The sequence below is a fragment of the Mus pahari genome, chromosome 11, assembly GCF_900095145.1.
Source record: "Mus pahari chromosome 11, PAHARI_EIJ_v1.1, whole genome shotgun sequence".
NCBI classification, from domain to species: Eukaryota; Metazoa; Chordata; class Mammalia; order Rodentia; family Muridae; genus Mus; species Mus pahari.
Window position 1 is genome coordinate 45,081,164 of NC_034600.1, and position 22,950 is coordinate 45,104,113.

Sequence of the window (22,950 nt, forward strand, 5' to 3'; positions counted from 1 at the left end):
CACCTTGGAGAGAGAGGCAATCATATATCTAAGGGTTCTGGGCTAGCCAGAGTTACCCATTGAAATTGTTTCAGAACAATTTTAAAGCACTATCTATTAACAGTATATTCATTCCCCTGTTTGGATAAACAAATGGGTTCAAATATTCCATTTTATGCAATATTTTAATTGAAACAGTGAAGAAGAGAATCGTCTTACCAGTTGCCTTGTGAGTTCGTAATCTGCTGCACTGAATACCCAAACTGTTCACTTGAAGGCCCGGAAAATATTTTCGCTCCTGGGAGGCCAACATTGTATGCCAGACAACTCAAAATGCCTATTCAAGAATTAAAAACATATTTACAGTTTTTAATGTAAGGGCATAATATATTTGTTAAAGATGAGTTTTAAAAACCACAACCTTGTTTGACCTGATAACTAGTCTCCTTATCAGTGTTGATAAGAAATAATAGGGACTTCATCTCAAGTACTTAGGTGTGCCCTGGCACTGGTATAGGTACTCATTTGCACAATTCACTGCCTTCATCTTCCTCAAAGCAGCCCCCCCCCCGGAGACTGTCACCAATGGTACTGTCACTTCACAGAGATTTTTGAGGTTCCAGGTAAGTAGGTCTCTCATGTTGAGTTGTAAGGGAAGGATCTGGATTACATCAAGATGCTGGGCTCTTAAACTAGGTAATGTCTTATAGAGTGGTTTAAATTCTACTTGTCTTTGCTTACAGAGTAAGATTCTAAGCTACTCATGCACGTGGTTTGAAGGGTGCCCTGTTCTTAACATGGTTTCCATGTGAAATGCGTGTTAAAAACACCGTGACGAGGAGGGAGGAAAGTCATGGCCCAGGAAATCAGTATCATTTTTCCTTTCAGAAAACGATGCTTTGGAGGATAAAAGGTTAAGGAAAGGATGCATTACTTTTTTTTTTAACTCCAGATGAAACTGTCTAAACCACTTTTGCCTTTTGATTTATCTTCCTTCATGATCGATAAATGACAATCATGAAAAAGAGAACAAAGACCCAGGAAGAGAACAGCTGGTGGTCTTTGCTTGCTTGCTTGTTTGTTGTTTCTGGTGGCAATGGGGAGAAGAGTAGGGCTAACTCCTTCTGCACCTACAGCATTAATGCCCAAGGAGTCCTTCACTCTATAGAAGCACTCTATAGGGCTTCACTCTATAGGGCTTTGTAGTTTTGGTATGGCTTTAGTGTTTATCTTTGCAGAGCCTAGACTCTTTACACTTCCCTCACAGCACCTGTACCCTGTGCTTTCACAAAGGGAGGTTTTAATTTGTGGGCGCCCTGCTTCACCATGGTGATTTAGAAGTCTGTTGTTCTAGGCACAGGGCGCCTGGATAAAACGGCTTGTTTTTAATCATTATGCTTCCGAACTTATGGGAGGAGACTCTACAGTCTTCTCCCAAGGAGAAGTGAAGTCAGCGACAAAGCTTTGGGAACTTGAAGTCGTCAATGTGCCTTTTCAAGTGCCAAAAATACTCTACTGGGCGTTTGCTCACTCAAAAAGGAAAAAGAAAAAGAAAAAAAGCCCAGCTCGTTATTTCTTAGAAATATAAGCTTGCCAGAATGAAAAGGGCAAATATTAATTTTGAAATACTCTGTGACATAATCTGCACAGCTCAGCATTTGCAAATCTGACCTGTAACTTCTGTCTCTTCATAGCAACCACCGTTCCTCTTTACTGATGAAATTCAATGCCAAAGAAAATAATAGCAAATTAAGCAGGATACCAAACTTGACATTCAGAATGCTAGTGTTTCTAATCCATACTTCATCTTCACCCCATGGTGCAGAACTTAGCAAATACTGTTAGAACACTTATCAGTTTTTTAAGTATATTATTATATTATTTAAGGTTTGAAGAGGTGATGTCAAACTACTGTCACTTCAACATATCCAACACTGGAAAGAATGCATGTGGATATACAATAATGCCACTCCCTCCCACTACTAAACTAAATTTGGCAAATCATGTATTTAAATTAACATGTATTTCTAAGTGACAACTTTGAATACAAAACAAAAAACAAAACAGAACAAAACAAAAAACCCAGGGGAGAGATAGGACAATCTATAGAGTTCCATTCCTCACATGTTAAGTTTTGTTTAAAAATATTCCCTCCCAACATTTTTCTCTGTATAGTTTAAGTCATAGACATATCCTGTTATCCATTATCCCCCTGGTCATCAGCAGCTGTAGAATCCAGCTGTGCATCAATATTCATATCCAGGGGAGGTACCACAATGACTAAGGCACAAGGACACTATGAGGTCAACAAACATTTCCATTTTTAGGAGAACAGTGTTCAAGGTTCAGAGGGATACTCTGTTCTCACAGACTGCAAACTCAGTGCCTAGGGACCCACACTCCCTTGTTATACGACTGAACTACAGGAAATGGTTTTTGTATTTTATATTATTTCTTAGGTGATGTAGGCAAACATACTTTGCAAATCTTAAGCGTTTTAATGATTTCTACTCATCTAAAGATTCTTTTTTTAATAAGTGTAGTTAAAGGGGCTAAAGAAATATCTTAAACATTATAAACACTTGCTATTCTTGCAAAGGGCCTGGATTTTTTCCAACACTCGCATAGTGTGCCTGAAAACCACCTATAACTCCAGTTCCAGGAGATCTGACATCTTTTTTCTGTCCTCTACAGGAACACACAGCCACCCACCTGAACCCCTCCCCACACATGCTTAGGCACACACATTATTGGAATTTTTAAAAATCATCATCAAAACTAAAGTGTCCAAAATGTCCAAAATAAAGGGTTTGAGAATGTAAACTTTAGCACATTAAGTAATGCATTTTGACACTGCTGTCTCAAAACAGAAATGAAGACATGAAGAAATGAAGAGGATAGAGTAGAAATGTTCAGTGAAAAATACAGTTTAAAATGTTCAATGAGAAATGGCTTAAAAGTCTACAAAATATTGATATAGCAGGTAATAGAACTGCGAACTAAGTTGCATGTCTTCTAAGTCTCCCGCAGTGCATTCTAATGTTTTTGAAATAAGTAAAGACAAGGTTAAAAACAAGAAAGTTATTTCCCTTCCTGCTCTATACCAGCAAAGTGACACACATGAAAGATTTTCCTGAACCTTCACTGTCTCATCTGATCATCACGCTCTTGTACATATCATAGATAAAATGTAAAGGACAACTCTACTCCAATGAATGACATTAATTCTCCATTCTACATATGATCTAAGAATCAGATTTCTTCAAGTAATTGTCTTCATATTTAAAAGACAATAGTTATAAACGCTTTTCATATCTTAAAAGCCTTTATGACAACTCTTCAATTCTTTGGAAATCTATGTGATATTGCTCTATGAAAACTTAATCATAGCCATATGACCTTTGAGTTACTCTAGTCACATCTGCGCACTTTACAAAACCGATGGGTTTATTAACACAAATGCTTACTAGAAGAGTTCATTATCTCATTTGAACAAGCTTCCTATTTAGCCAACAAACATTTCTCAAATGTTTACTACACAGTTCATAGCACTCTTAGTATAAGATGGTGTCTTGGTTATTTTTCTATTGCAGTGAAGAGACATCATGACTAAAGCAACTTATAAAAGGAAGCATTTGATTTTGGGCTTGCACCCACTCATAAAGGGTGACTCCATGACCGTCACAAAGGGGAGCATGGTGACAGACAGGTAGGCGTGGTGCTGGAGCTATAGCTAAGAACTTAGATCTGATCCAGTAAGTCCACACCTCTTAATCCTTCCTCAAACAGTCCCACCTACTAGGCTGTAAGCGTTCAAATACACAAGCTATTCTCATTGAAACCACCACAGACAAGGACAGTGAAATGCCATCTCTTTTTCCAAGTTACTCACAGAAGGGCTGTGCTCTGGACATAAACTACATCCCAAGGGATGCTATGCACCTGTGACTTCTCTCTGCCCCTGAAACACAGCTTCAGCTTTTGCCAACCAGAGCTCTCAGGAGTGCAGAGCTGGGCTTAACAGTGGTATTCTGCACCCACAGGCCTGGAATCAGGCCTGCTGGCCTGCATGTTGTCAGTCCTTCTTTGCAGGAATGGACTAGAGTGAATCTGATAACTCAGTGGTCAGCCCAGCGTGTTGTCCTGAGTTATCTTCCAAAACTTAGGTAATTGTAGATGAGTCATGTAAAGAAAGACAGTACTGAGAGTAAGAAAAACAGACTTAACATCTGCTGTGCTGTGTAGCAGCAAGTCTCTTACCTTCCTAAAGGCTCATAGTTTTCATCTCTGAACATAGAGACTTAGTCTAAGACTTCTTCCAAGTATAGAAATGCTACTACTGGGCTGGTGAGATGGCTCAGTGGGTAAGAGCACCCGACTGCTCTTCCGAAGGTCCAGAGTTCAAATCCCAGCAACCACATGGTGGCTCATAACCATCCGTAACAAGATCTGACGCCCTCTTCTGGAGTGTCTGAAGACAGCTACAGTGTACTTATATATAATAAATAAATAAATCTTTAAAAAAAAAAAAGAACTACTACTACTAATCATTATCCTTTCTCATAATACAAAGTAATTGGGGGTGCTTAATATATATATGAATTGTCTTGCTTGATGTTTTGTGACTCTTGGACAATTGCCTCCTTATTTAAATGATTAAACGTATTTCAAAGCTGGATTTGTTTAAGGCAAATTTTTGGAAGCATTTACAGAACACTTCACTGATTTCAGATATTTTCACGGTTAGTGCTAATTTTCAGCTCGACAGGCGCTGGAGTCACCTAGGAGAAAGGCGAAGGATTGTTTATTCTCTGTGAATGCCTGTGAGGGACCAACATGATTAGATTAATATGGGGAGTTGATTAGCTAATGTGCGAAGATTCATCTTAATTGTGGGGGCGGGACTGTTCACTAAGCAGGGAGCCCGGACTGTATAAAAAGAAGACAGAGAGTTAGGCGCAAGCATTTATCAGTTTCTATTTCCTGAATGTAGATCTGATGTGACCAAATGCTTCTAGCTCCTGCCGCCATGATTAACTGTACCCGCAAACTGGTAACTGAAATAAAGTCTCCATTCTTTAGTTGTTTCTGTCAGGGTAAGGTATGGCAGGAAGAGGGAAAGAAAGTAAGAAGTTAATCCCTAAAGAATAAAGTCATTTTAAACATAGTTTCATGTTTTCTTTTTTTATAGATTTTTTTTTAAATGTGTATGTGCATGGAGATCAGAAAAGGCCATTGGATCCCTTGTGGCTGGAGTGATAGGTGGTCACGAACCACCAGACATAGATATTGGTAATAGAACTTCTGCCTTCTACAAGAGCATCACATGTTATTATACATCATATTAATTTATTATATGCATAAGTATATATACATATACTTATATATATATATATATATATACATACATACATATATATATATATATATATATATATATATATATATATATACTGGTAACTGAAATAAAGTCTTCCTTTTTTAAGGTGTAGTGGGGAAAGAAAATAAGAAATTAGTCTCTCAAGAATAGAGTCAATTTCACATATAGTTTAATGTTTTTTTCTTAAGGATTTTATATATAGATATAATTACATATATTTATATTATATATTTTCATTATATATTTTATATATGTACATTATGTATTTTATTATATAGGTTTTACATAATATATTTATATTTATATACTTGTTACATATTTTAGACATTACATATAAATTATATATTTATATTATATGTAATATAAAATTATGCACATATTACATATAAATTATTATAAATAATATAAGTATAAAATAAAGTATGAATGAAATATATTATATATAATATATAACATAATATAATATACAAATAATTTAATAAACAACCCTTTATTGTTCAAGTACTCTAAAAAATTATTCCATTGTACTTTGATTGTACTCCACTGACAATTTTGCTCAACTCAGAGCTGACATTTGAAAATTCTGCTCTTTGACTTTGCATCCAAACTCCCAAGACTGTGTTCTCAGCCTTGGAGACCCTGCCATCTAGAATGGAGTAGGTCTTGTTCCCAGAGTCTTCCTTCTCCTGGCTTGCCCGGTCGGTCTCAGTTGCATCCCTTGCTCATCTCTCCTTTATGTATGCACCACCACTGCTTTCAATCTTAAAGTTATTTTAAGCAATATTATATGTGTTATATGTTTTTTAAATGTCAGAGCTGGGGATGAAGGGATTTCTCTGTGGTTAAGAATTACTGCTCTTGCAGAAGACCCAAGTACAGTTCCTGGCATCCATGATAACAACTCAGATGCAGGGGCATCTGTTGTTCCTGGAAATCTGAGGCCCCTTTCTTGTCTCTGAGGATGCCTGCATGCACATGGTGTAAATAAAGGGACAAACGCATCAACACAAATAAAAACTATAACATATCAGTGCTATGACTAATTGCTATTTGATGAAGGAAGGCTTATATAGCTTAAGGAAGACCTATCTTTGTTTAGGAGACTTCCTGATTAACTGCTGAAGAAACAGAAGTTGCAGAACAGTGTGGACAGAAGCAGAGCTAGTGAGGAGACAGCCACAGGAGTGGGGAGCCGGTGAGAGGGACGTGAAAGAAAGGGAAAGAGAGAGCGGCAATGGAGGGAAATGGGAAAATCGTATAGGAAGACGGATGTCACCCACGGAAGCAGGAAGATGGATGTCACACACGGAAGCTCAGTCTTTGGCATTGCCATCAGCCTGCCTTACCTGTCTACACACAAAGATCTGTGGGAGAGACTGCCCGAGAGGTCAAATGACTCAAGATTTTAGTCAAGATAAAGCAACTAGCAGAAGACTAGTGTTGGAGGAGACAGTCTCTCTGGGTCGCTTGTCCTTATGTTCATAGCCTATGGATATATTCGTTTCCTGTGGCCACAGCAGAAGGTTAACACAAACCCAGTGGTTTAAAACAGCAGAAGTGTGTTCCATAAAAAATTGACTGCCAGGGTGTGAGCAGCCTGTGAACCTTCTTGGGGGCTCTGAAGAAGAATCTATTATTTCTTGCCTCTTTAGCTTCTGGGGACTAACAGCTTTCTTCGACTGTTGCCTGAATTGTTCTAATCTGTCATGATGTTGCTTAAACTCCTTCTTTCTATCGTTATCTGCCTTTGTGCCACTCTTATAGGGACACTTACTGTTGGCTTGGACCCTTCCAGGTAAGAAAGGATGCTTTATTTTAAGAGCCATCACTTATTTGTATATGTAGAGACCTTTTACTAAATAAGTTAGGACTCACTAGTTCTTGTGGTTAGAACATTGACACATTTATTTTTTTTTCAGAAATGACCACTAAATCTATTATGCTCTCTTGCCTGACTCCCTGCCAAATCACACCCATGCTTCATGCAAAAACACCTCACATTTCTCAAAAAAGTTCTCACCCCCTCTACACTAACTGTAGGCCCCAGATCTCACCTATTATCAGCCTGCAGTCCCAAATTTATCATCCAAATCAGATATGAGTGATGTTTCCATACTGTATTTTTGAACAAGTTACCTACTTCCAAGATGTAATAATGCAGCAGACACAGGAAAGTCGATTCCAAAAAGCAGAAATCAGAATAAAGGAGTCACTAATCTCAAACAAGTTTGACTTTAGAAAGGACGTTTTCACTAGATACCAAGTTTGAGAGCGATTCTGTTACTCATGGTTCTATCATGTGATACCCACAGGCCTTGATACCCACAGCAATGTTCTTTGGGTCCTTGCTCATCCCAATGGTAGCATTTCTATTGGCACAATATCCTTAGAAACCTTGTAGGCCTATAATATCCATCACGGCAATACATGCCAATATATAAACATCACTAAGAGTTCTTTCCTGGGCATCGTCCTTTGTGCTGGATAATCTGACTGGAGAGATGGTTGAGGGCTCGTGAATTCTATCTTAGTCTGTCTCAGCAAAACTATGTCTAGCCAAACATTGGCCTTCTTGCTAGGCATGCTTTTGTAATGCTGAAATTCATAATATTGCTTTGCTTGGACTGCTATTTCCAAGCCCGGGAGCTCATGCCTCATAGTTCTGAAGGCTGAAAGTCTGACATCTGGGTGCTGGCATGGCAAGGTTACAGCAAGAGCCCTCTCCTAGCTTGCAGATGTCTGAGTTCTTGTTCTTTCTGGCTCACTGCAGAAAGAGAACAAGCTAGATGTCTAATCTCTGTGTAAGGATACCAGTTCCTTACATGAGGCCTCCAGTATTATATAACCTATATACCTCTCATTGGATCACCTTACACCATACACACACCACACCACACACACACACACACACACACACACACACACGCACACACACATACACACACACACACATACACACACATACACACAATCACACATGCATACACACAATCACACACGCATACTATTTCAGTACACAAAACTCAGAGGGACACAACCACTCTGAAGGTTTTGTTTTGTCATCTGCTTAGGCTCAGGATTCTCTGAATCATCAAGGATGACAATTCTTGGTTCTTCTTCAGCTTTTCTCTTCTTTTCACAGTCACTATAGTTAGCAAGGAAAAGACATTTTCCTCAAGGGACAAGATAAGAACCTCTTGTCAATTAAGACAATGGTCTTAGGTTTTCTTTGGTGACAAAACAATTATCTTAGGGTTTTTGTTGCTGGGATAGCCAAAAGCAACTTGGGGAGGAAAGGGTTCATTTTGCTTATACTCCCATGTCATAGTTCATATGTGAAGGTCGTCAGAACAGAGAACTGGAAGCAGAAGCTAAGTGGGGACTTATTTTTGAGGAGTTTTTCAACTTAATAAAATTGGTCCAGTAAGAATATAACACCTTTGGTCTTGTTTTTCACAGGGTGAGGCTTATAGTGAACCCATTGGTAGATAAATATATCCCCTCAGGACAAAGAATAGGCTTGCAAACACTCACAGTAAAAAAACAACTTCACAAGTTCATTGTCTCTTTCCTGTAGACAATTCACTATACACACAGATGTTCACCTAGTCTTTTCCCACAACCGTTATGAGACTAGCGGTAGTGGGTGAAGGGCGGCCGATCAGCACAGTCATGCTACTTGCTAACCTGAGTGGAAGCATCTTTTTCTCTGGTTCACAAATAAATTGTTTGCAGCGAATGTATCATGCATTGCACAATTACTCTATGATCACATAAGGGAAATAGCATCATTCTCATGATCAGAAATAAACATCTAAATATATTATCTAAGCTCAGGAAATGCTATGGGCTTCACTCAAAAGTCCTGCAGGGAACCTTTAGCTTCCAATGTGAGTACAATTAGAGACTGACAGGGATTGTCGGGAAGTGACTCAAATTGAAAGGGGCCATCACAGTGGAACTCTAATTCAGCATGACCAGCGTCTTCCCAAGATGAGGAGATACCAGAGCTCTCTCTCAGTGAGCTTACCTGTGCGTGTGCGTGCACTGGCATGCACACACACACACACACACACACACACACACACACACGCACACATACACACACACCACACATTCCATACAAACACACTATATCATGCACACCACACACATACACACACACACACACACACACACACACACACACACACACACACACACACCACCGCACCACACCACATCACACCGCACACAAGGGAAGGGCCACGACAAGACAAGAGGAGAGGATGGCCATCTGCAAGAGCCCCGCCCACTACAGTACTTGTTCCCAAAGTATTTAAACTGCCGGCCTCTGAAACTGTTTAGAAAATACATTTCTGTTCTTTAAGCCACGTTGTCTTCAGTGTTTGTTATGCTGTGCTTGCAGATTAGTGAGGGAGGAGTCTAAGTCCATCAGAAAATTTCAGTTTATCGCTCTAGGTTTCAAAGATTCTACCCATCGAGGCACACATACAAATATGAAGAAAGATATAAATGTATCCCAGATGTTATACATCATGTTCATTTTTTTTGTGTGAAATATTCAAAGTGATGTGTGGTGTGTGTATGTGTGCGTGCATGTGTGTGTGTGTGTGTGTGTGTGTGTGTGTGTGTGTGTGTGTGTGTGTGTGTTTAGGAGGTTAGAGAAGTAGCAAGGGAGGAGAAAAAAAAAGAAGAGAAACTGCATCAAGTCCCAGAGAATGGCTGCATGTACTAAGGGCTTTTCAAAGCCTTTTCACATTTCAACAATTGATTTTGAAAGCAAGAACCATCTCAAAAGTCGCTCTGTAATTGTTTTGTGCATCCATTTACTGTGACTTGGTGCCGTCTAGCAAATCTGATAGATTTTCTTCATTTTCAAAAGGGATGCAGGAGGGCGAGCTGCATTTGGCAGACTCTCTGTCTCCTGACAGTTGAGTTGGAGACAGTGAAACTGTCTTATTGGCCCGAGAGTTGCTAGGAGATATCCTTCAAATTCCTTCATCCAAGTTTGACACTTGCTTCAGCTTCTCCCTAAATGCCTTCTGTGTGGAAGAGAAACCCCTTTCCATTCTGGTCTCTCGCCTACATCTCTCTACCTCACACCCTCATGCTGTTGGCCTGACAGGGGCTGTTACTGAACTTGCTCATTGCAAAGTGCTTTTCCCACATCTGCAGGCAGTACATGATGAACCGATCATAATTAAAATGAGCGCTACTTGTTACGTTGCTGTCCATGGGGCACTGCTCTAAAGTCTTTTTAAAAATATTTTTTCATACAATATATTTGATCAGACTTTCCTCTTCCACACCTCCTCCCAAACTCTCCTCACTTCCCCTCCTACCTAACTCCACACCCTTTCTTACTCTATAGTCTTTTTTATTTAATTATGTTAAGATCATACTATAATTACAGTTCTTCCTCCCCTCTCCTGCAAACCCTCCCATATACACTTCCCGTTCTTTTTCAAGTTCATGGTCTCTATTTTCCACTAATTGTTATTGCATCAGCATATGAATATATGCGTATATGCACATATATATGTATATGAATATGTGTGTTTATAAGTATAAATACATATTATACATACATGCACATACATATTCCTAAAAATATCTTCTTCAGTCTATATAATGTTACACACACTATGTGTATGAATGTGTGTGTGTGGTGTATATGTGTATTGTGTGTGTGTATAGGGTGTGTGTGAGTATGTGGTATGGTATGTGTGTGTATGACTGTGTGTGTGTGTCTGTGTGTGTATGTGTGTGAGTGTGTTTATGGTATGTGTGTGTATGACTGTGAGTGTGCGGTGTGTGTGTGTATTTGTCTGTGTGTGTGTGGTGTGTGTGTGTGTGTGTATTTGTGTGTGTGGTGTATATGTGTATTGTGTGTGTGTATAGGGTGTGTGTATGTGGTGTGGTATGTGTGTGTATGACTGTGTGTGAGTGTATGTGTGTATGTGTGAGAGTGTGTTTATGGTATGTGTGTGTATGACTGTTCGTGAGTGTGTGGTGTGTGTGTGTATTTGTGTGTGTGTGTTGTGTCTCTGTGTGTGTCTGTGTGTTTTCAGGGCTGCCTCTTCGGCATTGGGCAATCAGTTGATGTGCTCTTCTCTGGGAAACCAGTCCTTGCTCTCCCAGCTTCAGTGGCCCATGGTTCTTTGTGTGGTTTTGAGGCCTGGTGGACTTCTCTCTATCCACCTTCACCTGCCCATTGGTGTCATCCTTATTGAGATCAGAGTTTGCATGCTGATGACCTGAGCCTCTGTCACACACCTTTTAGTAACCCCGTCATGAGTCCTCAGCCTCCAATAGCATCTCATGAAGCAGTTTGTTTCACAGCTGCCTGCACAGCCATTCTCTACCCTGCAGGACAGAGGTTCTCAACCTTCCTGATGCCACGACTCTCTAAACAGTTGCTCATGTTGTGGTGACCCCAAACTATAAACTTATTTTTATTGATACCTCATAACTGTAATTTTGCTACTGCCTGGAATAGAATCATAAATATCTATATTTCCTGATGGTCTTGGGTGACCCCTGTGTAAGGGTCATTTGACCTCAAAGGGGTCGCAACTCCCAGGTTGAGGACTGTTGCTCTAGGACCTCTCCTCCTACGTACCTCAAGCTCACACAGCTGAGGTCCTGGCTCCCTCACACGCTGAGCTCACTCTGCTCCCTTGCCTTCTGTGAGCTTTTCTCCACAGAGCCGTGTCTTTGCATTCATTGCCTCTCCACTATTCTCACACATCAACCTGGCAGAGAGTCTCTCCCCACCACCTGTGGTAGACAGACTGTAGCGTTCCCTGTAGTGATCCCTCACCTCCTGACAAACATGCCTTTAGGTTAAGGTAGGACCTTCCGCTTCATACATATGAAGATTAATAGCAGAAATAGAAGCAGATGTCATGGTTAATACCTGCCAACAATATGAGGAGCAGAAAGGCAATTATTCTTCAGGCAGGCAATCAAGTGAGAACTATCTCTACCCAACATCATGATTATAGCCTTCTACAAAGTCTGAAAAAGCCCTAGTGAAGCCATGTTCAGACTCTGGTCCTCAGAATCTCAGATATTGTGGCAATTATCATACCATAAAATAAGTAATACAGAATCTATTCACAACATATTGTCCCATTTCTAGGAAACATTCCTTGCCTTCTTAATCGCGATTTATTTATTTATTTATTTATTTATTCATAACCAAGTAAAATTTGTGTGTATGCCTTTATTATCTGCCTAACCCATGGAAATGTATAACGGGAGACATGATGTTTTGCAGGGATGGAAACTTCTAAAATTTGAGGAAGAGAAGTTCTTCAAGAAAACAAAATGATTTTCCTAGAAAAAAATTTATAGATATAATATTTATTTGAAATGAGAAAGGCAACACTAGGAATGTTTTTTTTTTTTACTAACAACAAAATCAACTAGTTCTACAGCAATCTTTTCCCACATGTGTGACTGCACATTTTTTATCATGTCTTCAAATGACAGTTTATATAATAATTGTTTAGAGGCAACAGCATGATTCATTTCTTTTTTGTTTTTAAACAGGGTGAAATTATACCATTCAAGTATGTCCCTTCCCTCTGTACATTTTTTAAAAAATATCACATAAAGGTCTGGAATAGTTTCCCAATGGCATAAGGACATTTCAAGGCATTTAAAGTTTTCTTTTCTAGGAATTAATCCATAATTCTGTATCATAAAACTTAATTATCACCTTGTGGTTGATGTTTTTGTCTTGAAATATGTTGGAAGAGAGATCTTAATTTAGTGTTTTCATATTTAATTAAAAAATTCAGGCTGTGTGAATGTGTGGGACAGGGCCTGTACAGATATCTCTAAAACTGAAGCTCTGCGTGATTTATACTTAGCCTTCTTTGTCTATAAAAGTAGGGATTATGCTTAATTTATTAACTGCCATATGGCCCAATACTTTGAGTAGTCCTCAATCAGTAGTAATTTTTAAATGAAAAAAAAAAGCCAATTATTTTGCCTTTCCTCCAAGCAATAAATTGCTTACATAATAGTGGATGGACAAGAAAGACCTTTTTAATTAAAAAATGACTCAGCGTTCTGGCTGGTTCAAAACAAGGGCTGGGCATGCAGGGTGCTCAGCTGATTTATAGATAGACAGATTAATAGTCACATTCATGACTGTGTGTTACATACTATTCTGTATAAATAAAATTTATAAATGCATGTGTTAGAAGTATAAACTATATATCATATGTCCATGCAAATATACATAGTTTGTTTTCTATTTAGAATTCTATAGAACAGTAGTTCCCAACCTTCCTAAAACTGTAACCCTTTAATACTCATGGTGTGGTGACCCCCCAAACCATAAAATTATTTTGTTGCTACTTCATAACTATAATTGTGCTACTGTTATGAATTGCGACATAAATATCTGATGTACAGACTATCTGATATGCACACCCCCAAAGCAGCAATGACCCACAGGTTGAAAACCACCGCTGTAGAATATCTAACTTTTCTTTTCTTACGTAGTTTCAGAAAAACCCCCAAAAGAAGATTGTTCACATTTGATGGTGGTAGCATGGCAGAATTATGCCATAGGTAAGAGTTAATTATTTTTTTAAAGTGAAAAAAATCCACTAATGGAGCAAAGATGATGGTACACCATGAGATCCAGGAGCTGTGCCTGTGGGGTTTGAGCAGCCTTGAGATCAAGCTTCTTAGCCTATGACAGCTGCTGCTTCCTCACTGTAAACTAGGTCAATAGGTGAGTCTCCCGTGCATCAGATAATGCAGGAGAAACTCTCAACTAAGTGCCTAACATGGGGTACACACATAGGAAAGCAAGCCAGTTTCTCACTGTTTTTACTCTTGGTATCACTAAGCACACGAAGGCTAGCACACACTTCTTGGGAGATTTCACAAACCACACTACTTGATTGGACACACCCACTTTCCCCAGAGACAGAAGAGCACATCCTGAACTAATTTGCATTTAATTTTCTAAAACTACTGCCTCATGAGTGGCCGGATGATATGGGGATGATATTTTGCTGACACACAAAAGAAGCATACCATAAAACCCAAGAAAATAGTGTCATTCTGTGAACCTTCTCAGGAAGCCACACTGACAGGAAGTGGGTGATGCAGACCCTACTATGGAATTGAGCAAACAGACTTCAATTCCAAGTGCAGCTCATCTTTACCCAGAATACACATGGCTATGGGAAATGGTCCTAGGTCTACATAAGATCTGCACACACACAACGGCAGGAAGTCTGCTTTTCAGTTGCATTGTCTTCAGGATGAGAGCGGGCATAAAGCAGGTAGACAGTACACTTTCTTCCCACGAAAGCAACCAAGTTAAGTTACAGTCTATTGGAGAGGAACTCGAGGCATGTACAGCTAAGCTGTGGAATGCTTGTACAATGCACACAATAAAGGACACAAGTTACAAGTAGAAAATTATTCCTTCAACTTCTCATGAATGTAGCAGTATAACCTGTTCTTGGCTTTCATGAAGAAAGAAAAATGCATCGGGAGAGTGTCACATCCAATAATCTTAGCATTTGAGAGGGAGAGACTGCCTCAGCTCTTCCAGTTCCCCAGTGTCAGACACTCAAGAGAAATATGATAAGCCTACCATTATTTTAATGTTCCCCCACTAAGTAAATGAATGATAATAAAAACTAATGAATGGGTAAATCAATAAATAAATTAAGAATAACAGGAACAATAATAATGAATGCCCAGCTATGGATTTACAATATACAAAATATTCACCCCTTTGTAAAAATTACACTTGATCCTCCTTGTGAATGAACAAAGTAGAAAACAATGTGCTTGTGATTTATCTAAAGCCACCTATAGTGACGGCCTGGAACTTACTCTTCACAGCTCAGTTCTGTGTGGCCATGAGCAGGAAATGCTCTCACCACAGGCTTCTCTTATTCAGTGGTTTCCCCCTGGGGGACATTTGGTAATGTCTGATATAGTTTTGATTGTCACACTGGGGCTGCTCTATCTAGTGGGTGGAGGTCAGGCACACTGCACAGTATCCTGCACTTCTCATTCCCCCCACCCCACCCCCACCCCAGCCTAGAAGAATCATCAGGCCCCAAATGTCAGCAAAGCTGGTGTCTGAACTGTAGTCTAAACAGTGAGTGAGGGCTCGTAAGCAACGTTAAGTTGTTTAAGTTTCTTCGGTGAAATATTTTGATACTCATTCATCAGGGGGCAGAGTCTCATTCTCCTTCCCCTGGCGTGAAGTGGCACTTGCTCATTGCTTGGATGAATAGAGGCAATGGAGTGGTTTCCAAGACAAAGGCAGACAAAGCCAATTGCTCGCAGCATCTCTAAAAGTCTCTATTACTTTAAATTGTGTGTATACATGTGTCTCTGTGTAGCTTTATACACATCAGTGAAGGTGTCCTCAGATGTCAGAGGTATCGGGTGTCCTTGGATTGGGTCTCCAGAGTTATATCTGGTTATGAGCCTGTGAGTCACCCTGAGAGCTGAATTCAGGCCCTCTCTATGAGCAGAATGTACTCCACACCACCAACCCATGAGTCCCAACTTCCTTCCCAGTATGTTTCTGAGACAAGTCACCACACATGAAGTCAAGTTACTTAGTAGGTGCTCTGCTATGGATGCCCCACAAGAAGAGAAAGCTGCTTGCCTTCTGACAGCAACAAATGGCCAGAATCTCCAGTCAAGACACCCCTTAAAATCCCAGGCCAAGAACTATGAGATAATAAATGGTAGTTAAGCTGATAAGACCCTGGCTTTGGGTGACTCAGCACAGGAATGGCAAACCAGTGCAACCTACAGACTGTTGACCATAGTGAGTCACTGTGGCAAACAACATGTCTTCCCTCCCTGCTCAAGGTTTCTAAGTCACAAAAGTGTGGTGTATCCTCTTGGAGGGACTGTATGTGCCAAAATCGAAGTTTTATTTTCAAGGAAATTTTCAGAGGGCAATAAGAGGCATCTTGAAAACACATAGAGAACATGGCAGGTTGGGCTCCTGTGCATGTGTGTGTACACTCACGTGTGTATGTGTGTGTGTGTGTGTGTGTGTGTGTGTGTGTGTGTGTGTGTGTATGTATGTGAACTAGATGAGCTTTTGAGATTTATTTTGGGCCCACTTCAGAGGACACTAGCTATAAGTTCTTTGACATGAATCTATAGATATTTTTCACAAAATACACTTCCAAAACTGTAACATAGAGGCAGTGACTCCTTGTGAGTAAAGAGGATGAATGGACCACTCCATATCTAACCAATTACAAAAGAAGATGAAAAAGATAATGTTGGGGAAGCTGACACCTTTCTACATCGCAGATGGCTATGCTGCTGAAAATGGGACACACATACACAGAGACACAGACAGAGACACAGAGAGACACTCCCACACATCTCTTACACACATACAACACACATACACTCACACCACACACATATACACACACACACACCATACGCACCATACACACACACTACACAAACATACAAATATCACACATACTATACACACACTACATACTCATACACACACAGCACATGCACCACACACACACACACACACACACCACTGTAAACACACACACACATATCAACACACCACACACACAAACTCACAGATACAGACACACATATAGACACACATACACACACACTTACACACTCAAACATGTACATATACCCACACTACACATATGCACACTAAATATACAAACACACACACACATACACACACACACACACACACACAAAAACACGCACACCACCTTTGGCAATGTACTGCTGCTTTGGGAAATCATCCAAGAGGAAATGGGAGGAAAAAATGTGTATAATGACTTTATAGCTACATTACACACAGAAGAGGTGAAGGAATTCCCACAGGAAAGAACCTAAATGTCTCACAAAGGGACAATAGCTAGCCTGGAGAAGGCAGGATATATTGATTCATGACTGAAGGAAGAGTGCTTAACATACAGATTTTTTGCTTAAGATATAGCATTAACTCTTTCACACTTAGCCTTCAATAAAACTTCAGCACTGCATCTGGAGGCAGTTGTAAAACAGCAAAGTCAGCTAAAAGCCAAAAATACACACACTCACACACACATACATGTGTATATGTGTGTGTATAGTTATATATATATATATATATATATATATATATATATATATATATATGTGTGTGTGTGTGTATACATATACATGTATATACATGTGTATACATATTACATATGAAAGAATAGTGACTAGAATGTGTGTACTATATATGCCAAGAGAGCTGAGACAGAAAGGCAGAATGTTCCCTGCTGACCTCAGTTGGGAAAATTGCATGGGGAAACCCAATGCTGTTCTACCTTGTTCCTGTCCTACCACAGAACCTCCTCTACTATTGATTTTGGGGTTCTAAATATAACAGCTCACCATCTTCTGTAGTTTCTCTTTCACAGTTTCACATTCCCACAGTGAGCCATATTCTAAATAGTCGATGGGAATGTTTAGAAACTGCGTGTGATTCTTAACTTGCATGCTAGTCTAAGTAACACAATGAGATCTCCTCCTCTGTGCTCCAAAAATATAAATTATCCCTCTCTCTAGCATAGCCAAGCTACTTGCCTGTTAGCCGCTCTGTTGCCATCTTGTGTCTTTCATGGCCTTGCAGAGGCTATGTTCAGGTCACCCTGTAGCCAGATGCCATACCACAGTCTGTTTATTGGTCATCTCACATTGCCCATCACATAGGTGTTACATTATCTCAAAGGAAAATGTGTAGAGATGCTATAAGATTTGTGAGAGACCACATTCACTCAACTTTATTATAGCACTCTTATAAAAGTTCATTTTTATTATTAGGTACTGTTCTCAAATTATTAGTATTTTCTTTGCCCATTTCTTCTCTGTTTGCAAGAAGACATTATGTCTCAATACATCATGTAGAGGGTGACTCAGAACACTCTCTCTTCTTAAGTGTTGGGGATTTCAGGTGTATACCACCATAGTGGTGCTTAATTTATAAATAAAACCACTATACTTATGTATATAGAAGACAAAAATGCATAAAAGGTTTTATAATATCTGTAGTTTCAGATGTCCCTTAGAGTTATTGCAATGTAGTCACTGTGGATGGCAAAGGACATTTAAATGAACATCTGGCAAATTTGCAAATAAAAGATTGTGAGAAATGGAACATCAATTTTATGTGTGACTGATGTCAAAGAAAAAGAGAATAAAAGAAAATGGTCCTGAAGAAATATTTTAATTTCATGAGGAAAAGTAAAGGAAAACTATGAAAATAAGATCTCAAGTTACCAAAATGCATGTAAATATAACATGGAAATAGTAAGTGAAACAGAACATTTCTTCTTTGACATAATTTCACATAACTTTAAATTTTATAATCTCCTGGTGGGACTGATCATGAAAAATAGCAACAATGAGTAGATACGACTGTTCTTACACTAATTAAAAGCTGAGATGATGAAAATTATTCCTGTCCACTTAAAAGTTTATGTGAACAAGTTTATAAATAGGAGCAACTTGTAAATATAAGGAGAATAAAATGTTTATCCAGTTGGATTTAGCTCTACAGCACATCTCTGTGGCCTCCACATTCTGCACCTTACTTCTGCAGGTCAACTCAATCCTAGTGTTTGATTCAACCTGTGAACCTGGATCTTGGTTCTGCAACAACCTCTTCAGCACTTCTCCAAAAGGGTTCACTGCCTAATTTTCCACAAAGATCCTATGTGTGCGTGTGTGCCAGCATTTTGTCTCTGACTTTTGTAAGGCATCTTAGGGAGACATAACGACAGAACCTGAGGAAATCCAAAACATCACCAGATCCTACTACAAAAGGCTATACTCAACAAAACTGGAAAACCTGGATGAAATGGACAATTTTCTAGACAGATACTAGGTACCAAAGTTAAATCAGATTAATGATCTAAACAGTCCCATATCCCCTAAAGAAACAGAAGCAGNCATTAATAGTCTCCCAACCAAAAAAAGCCCAGGACCAGATGGGTTTAGTGCAGAGTTCTATCAGACNTTCAAAGAAGACCTAATTCCAATTCTCCTCAAACTAGTCCACAAAATAGAAACAGAAGGTACTCTACCCAATTCATTCTATGAAGCCACAATTACTCTGATACCTAAAACACATAAAAACCCAACAAAGAAAGAGAACTTCAGACCAATTTCCCTTATGAATATCAATGCAAAAATACTCAATAAAATTGAATTCTGATGAAGCATCTTTAACCATACTCTGTAAATTATATGGACATAATTTTCTGTGTAGTACGAAATGTTGTGGAGGTTTAAATGAGACTGGCCCCCATAGGTTCATATATTTGAATCCTTGGTCCTGAGTTGGTGGAACTGTTTGGGAAGGATTTGGAGGTGTGGCCTTGTTGTAGGTGTGTCACTGGTGGTGGGCTTTGAGGTTTCAAAAGCACATGTTATTCCTAGTGATCTTTCTCATTCTCTCTACTTTGTGCATGTAGATGAAGATGTAAGCTCTCAGCTATTGCTCTGCTGCCATGCCTGACATGTCGCCATGTTCCCTGTCATGATGGTCATAGACTCACCATCTGAAACTGTAATCCCTCAACAAACTCTTTCTTCTGTAAGTTCTATGGAGTTTGATCACAGCAAAAGAAAAGTAACTAAGACCTTTGAGAGTTGAAGTCAATAATTAAGATTGGGATAGTAATAATAATAATAATAATAATAATAATAATGACAACCCTCTTTTTGCTAATAGCCAACTAGACAAACTGCTTGTCAAATGACAACCAATAAAATTAACATATTTTATGAATTTATGTTTACTTAAAGTCTGACATAATGGAAAGACAAGCAATTATATGGCAAAAGGTAGATAAATGTTAAACGTTCTAAAACTAGTTCTAATATCTAAGTTGTTATTTAAATTTACACACTAAAAATGTAAAGAGAAACAATTTTTCCAGAGCTTCTTATCAAGACTAAGTTAAGACACTTGCTGCTCTTCCAGAGAACCCGAACTCAGTTCCCAGGATATAGGATGGATCACAACCCTAGTCTCCAGGGCACACACACACACACATTTGAAAAAGAATATTAGAAAAATAAGCTAAATTTACAAAACTTTTTTATAAAATTGTGGTATGTGTGTACTTGTCATGCGTGTCTGCATGCACATGCGACACAGTAGGAATATGAGAGTCAGAGGACAACATTCAGGAGCTGGTTTTCTCCTTCCCCCTATAGAGGCAGGATCCACCTTGTTGTTTCTGCTGCTCTCTCTTCTCCAAGCTAGCCAGCCTGAGAGCTTCCAGGGTATTCTTTTTCCCACCTACAATTTCCCAATAGGAGTGCTTGAAGTTACAGCTGCAAGCCACCACATCAGGTTTTCTGTGGGTGCTGGGGATGGAACTCAAGATCCTTGTGTAGCAAGTGAGCCATCTTATAAACTCACAGAATTTTTTTTGAGAGATTCAAAACAGAGGAAATGGATTCCAGTCTATAGCAATAGTTTCAGTCTTGACATCAAAATCCAAAAGAGGAGTGCATAAAAATCTAATAGAAAAATCAATCATGAACTGTAATCCAAAAACACATTACCAATGTTGATCAGGATGGAGACAGTTCACTAGTACAGGCTTTCGTCATATCTAAAAAGCAAACAGTCTAAATTGCCATGTTAATGGATTTTAGAAGGAAATTTATATTATCACCAAGATGCAGAAATATATTTATAAAATCAAATCATTTGTCAATTTAAATAAATATCTTGGCAAAGTAGCAGGGAAGAAGACTCCGATGATGGAAGAAACGGACTGCAATCCTCTCACAGGAAGCAGTCTCCTCTTCCCTTTTCTTTTCAACATTTAACACAGCATTTGTTACTTAGTATTCGTTACTGTATTAGAGGCCCTGCTTCGCTCAGTATGGCAAGAAAAGGATGATAAAGGGAAAACAAAAACAAAAACAAATGTCCAAACAAGCAAAAAATCCAAACCAACCAATAACCAACTAACCAACCAACCAACCAACCAAGCAAACAAAAAAACATTTGGGAATGGAATAATGCATACCTGATTTGATAATGAACAATTAAAGCTAAAGAGAATTACAGGGTGCTAGAATGAAGGAATAAATACACAATAATTTTAGCGTATATGTGTCTGTGTCTGTGTGTTTGTGTATGTGTTTGTGTATGTGTTTGTGTATGTGAGACAATGTGTGAGCATGTGTGTGTGTGCATGCAGAATTAATAAATGTTGCTAAGACTATTGCTTGTTTGTTTGTTTGTTTGTTTGTTTTTAAGTCCTATTTCATCTACTACAGAAAAATGTAGGTCTATATGAAAATACCAAACAAATATTGTTTTATGGAATGCAGGACAGTATTTTTATGACCATGAATTAGGGAACCTTCCTTGAAGTTATATTTAAAATAAAATGAAAGCAACTGAGCACAAAACCTAAGTTCCACGATGTCCACACCAAGAATGTCACCAGTACACATCACTGAGAATAAAATCCACCAAGTGGAAGACTGTCTTTGGATCACATGTAACTGGGTGATGACATCCTGTACATCAACACAAAGATAGACAGCTCTACAGTGATTCTTATATTCATTTTTGTTTCACAAACAGGATGTCAACAAGGCCAGCAACAATGTCAGCAGGTTAAGACTCTTGGTGCCAAGTCTGGCGACCTGAGTTCCGCACTCCGAACCCACATGGTGGAAGGAAGGAACCAAACTGACTCCCACAAGCCCTCCTCAGATTCCCACTGGCATGCACTCCTCTGCCTCCACTAAATGAACAAATGCAAAAGTAGTTTGAAAAATATTGCCAGGTGTGGTGGCGCACTCCTTTAATCCCAGTACTCAGGAGGCAGAGGCAGTCGGATTTCTGAGTTCGAGGCCAGCCTGGTCTACAAAGTGAGTTCCAGGATAGCCAGGGCCACACAGAGAAACCCTGTCTCAAAAAAAAGAAAAAAAAAAGAAAAAAAAGAAAAAAAGAAAAGAAAAGAAAGAAAGAAAGAAAGAAAGAAAGAAAGAAAGAAAGAAAGAAAGAAAGATAAAAGTATTAACAATGAAACCTTGATACACACAAGGAAGGTGGAGACTTGTCATCATAAAGCTTACAGGCTATCGGAGCTAACAGGGATCAGACGTATCAGATGACAGCTGCTGGAAGAGTCTATGTGAAAAGTGGCACTAAATTACAGGACGCATGGCTATGTGTCCTGAGACACAAGTACTTCAGTGAAACAGAACTGGATGATTTGCAAAACAGGAGTCAAGAGCTTGAGGACATCTGGACAGCAGGCCATGAAAGGAAGAAAGTGTGAGAGCATGGGCAGGGAAGGGAAGGGAAGAAGGGAAGGGGAGAGGAGGAGAAGGGAAGGGAGGGGAGGGGAGGGGAGGAGAAGGGAGGGGAAGGGAAGGAAAGGGAAGGGAAGGGAAAGAAAGAAAGTAAGAAAGAGAGAGAGAGAGAGAGAAAGAAAAGAAAGAAAGAAAGAAAGAAAGAAAGAAAGAAAGAAAGAAAGAAAGAAAGAAAGAAAGAAAGAAAGAAAGAAAGA

General features: G+C 39.2%; 1 protein-coding gene across 1 annotated transcript in view; it reads right to left on the reverse strand.

The window, feature by feature from the left end:
• Itga2 (integrin subunit alpha 2) overlaps positions 1 to 22,950 on the reverse strand; it is a 97,026-nt gene that overhangs the window by 65,753 nt on the left and 8,323 nt on the right. Inside the window, exon 2 of the mRNA XM_021208571.1 lies at positions 199 to 316. Within this exon, the coding sequence (XP_021064230.1) occupies positions 199 to 316 (118 nt within the window). The remainder of the gene's footprint in view (positions 1 to 198; positions 317 to 22,950) is intronic.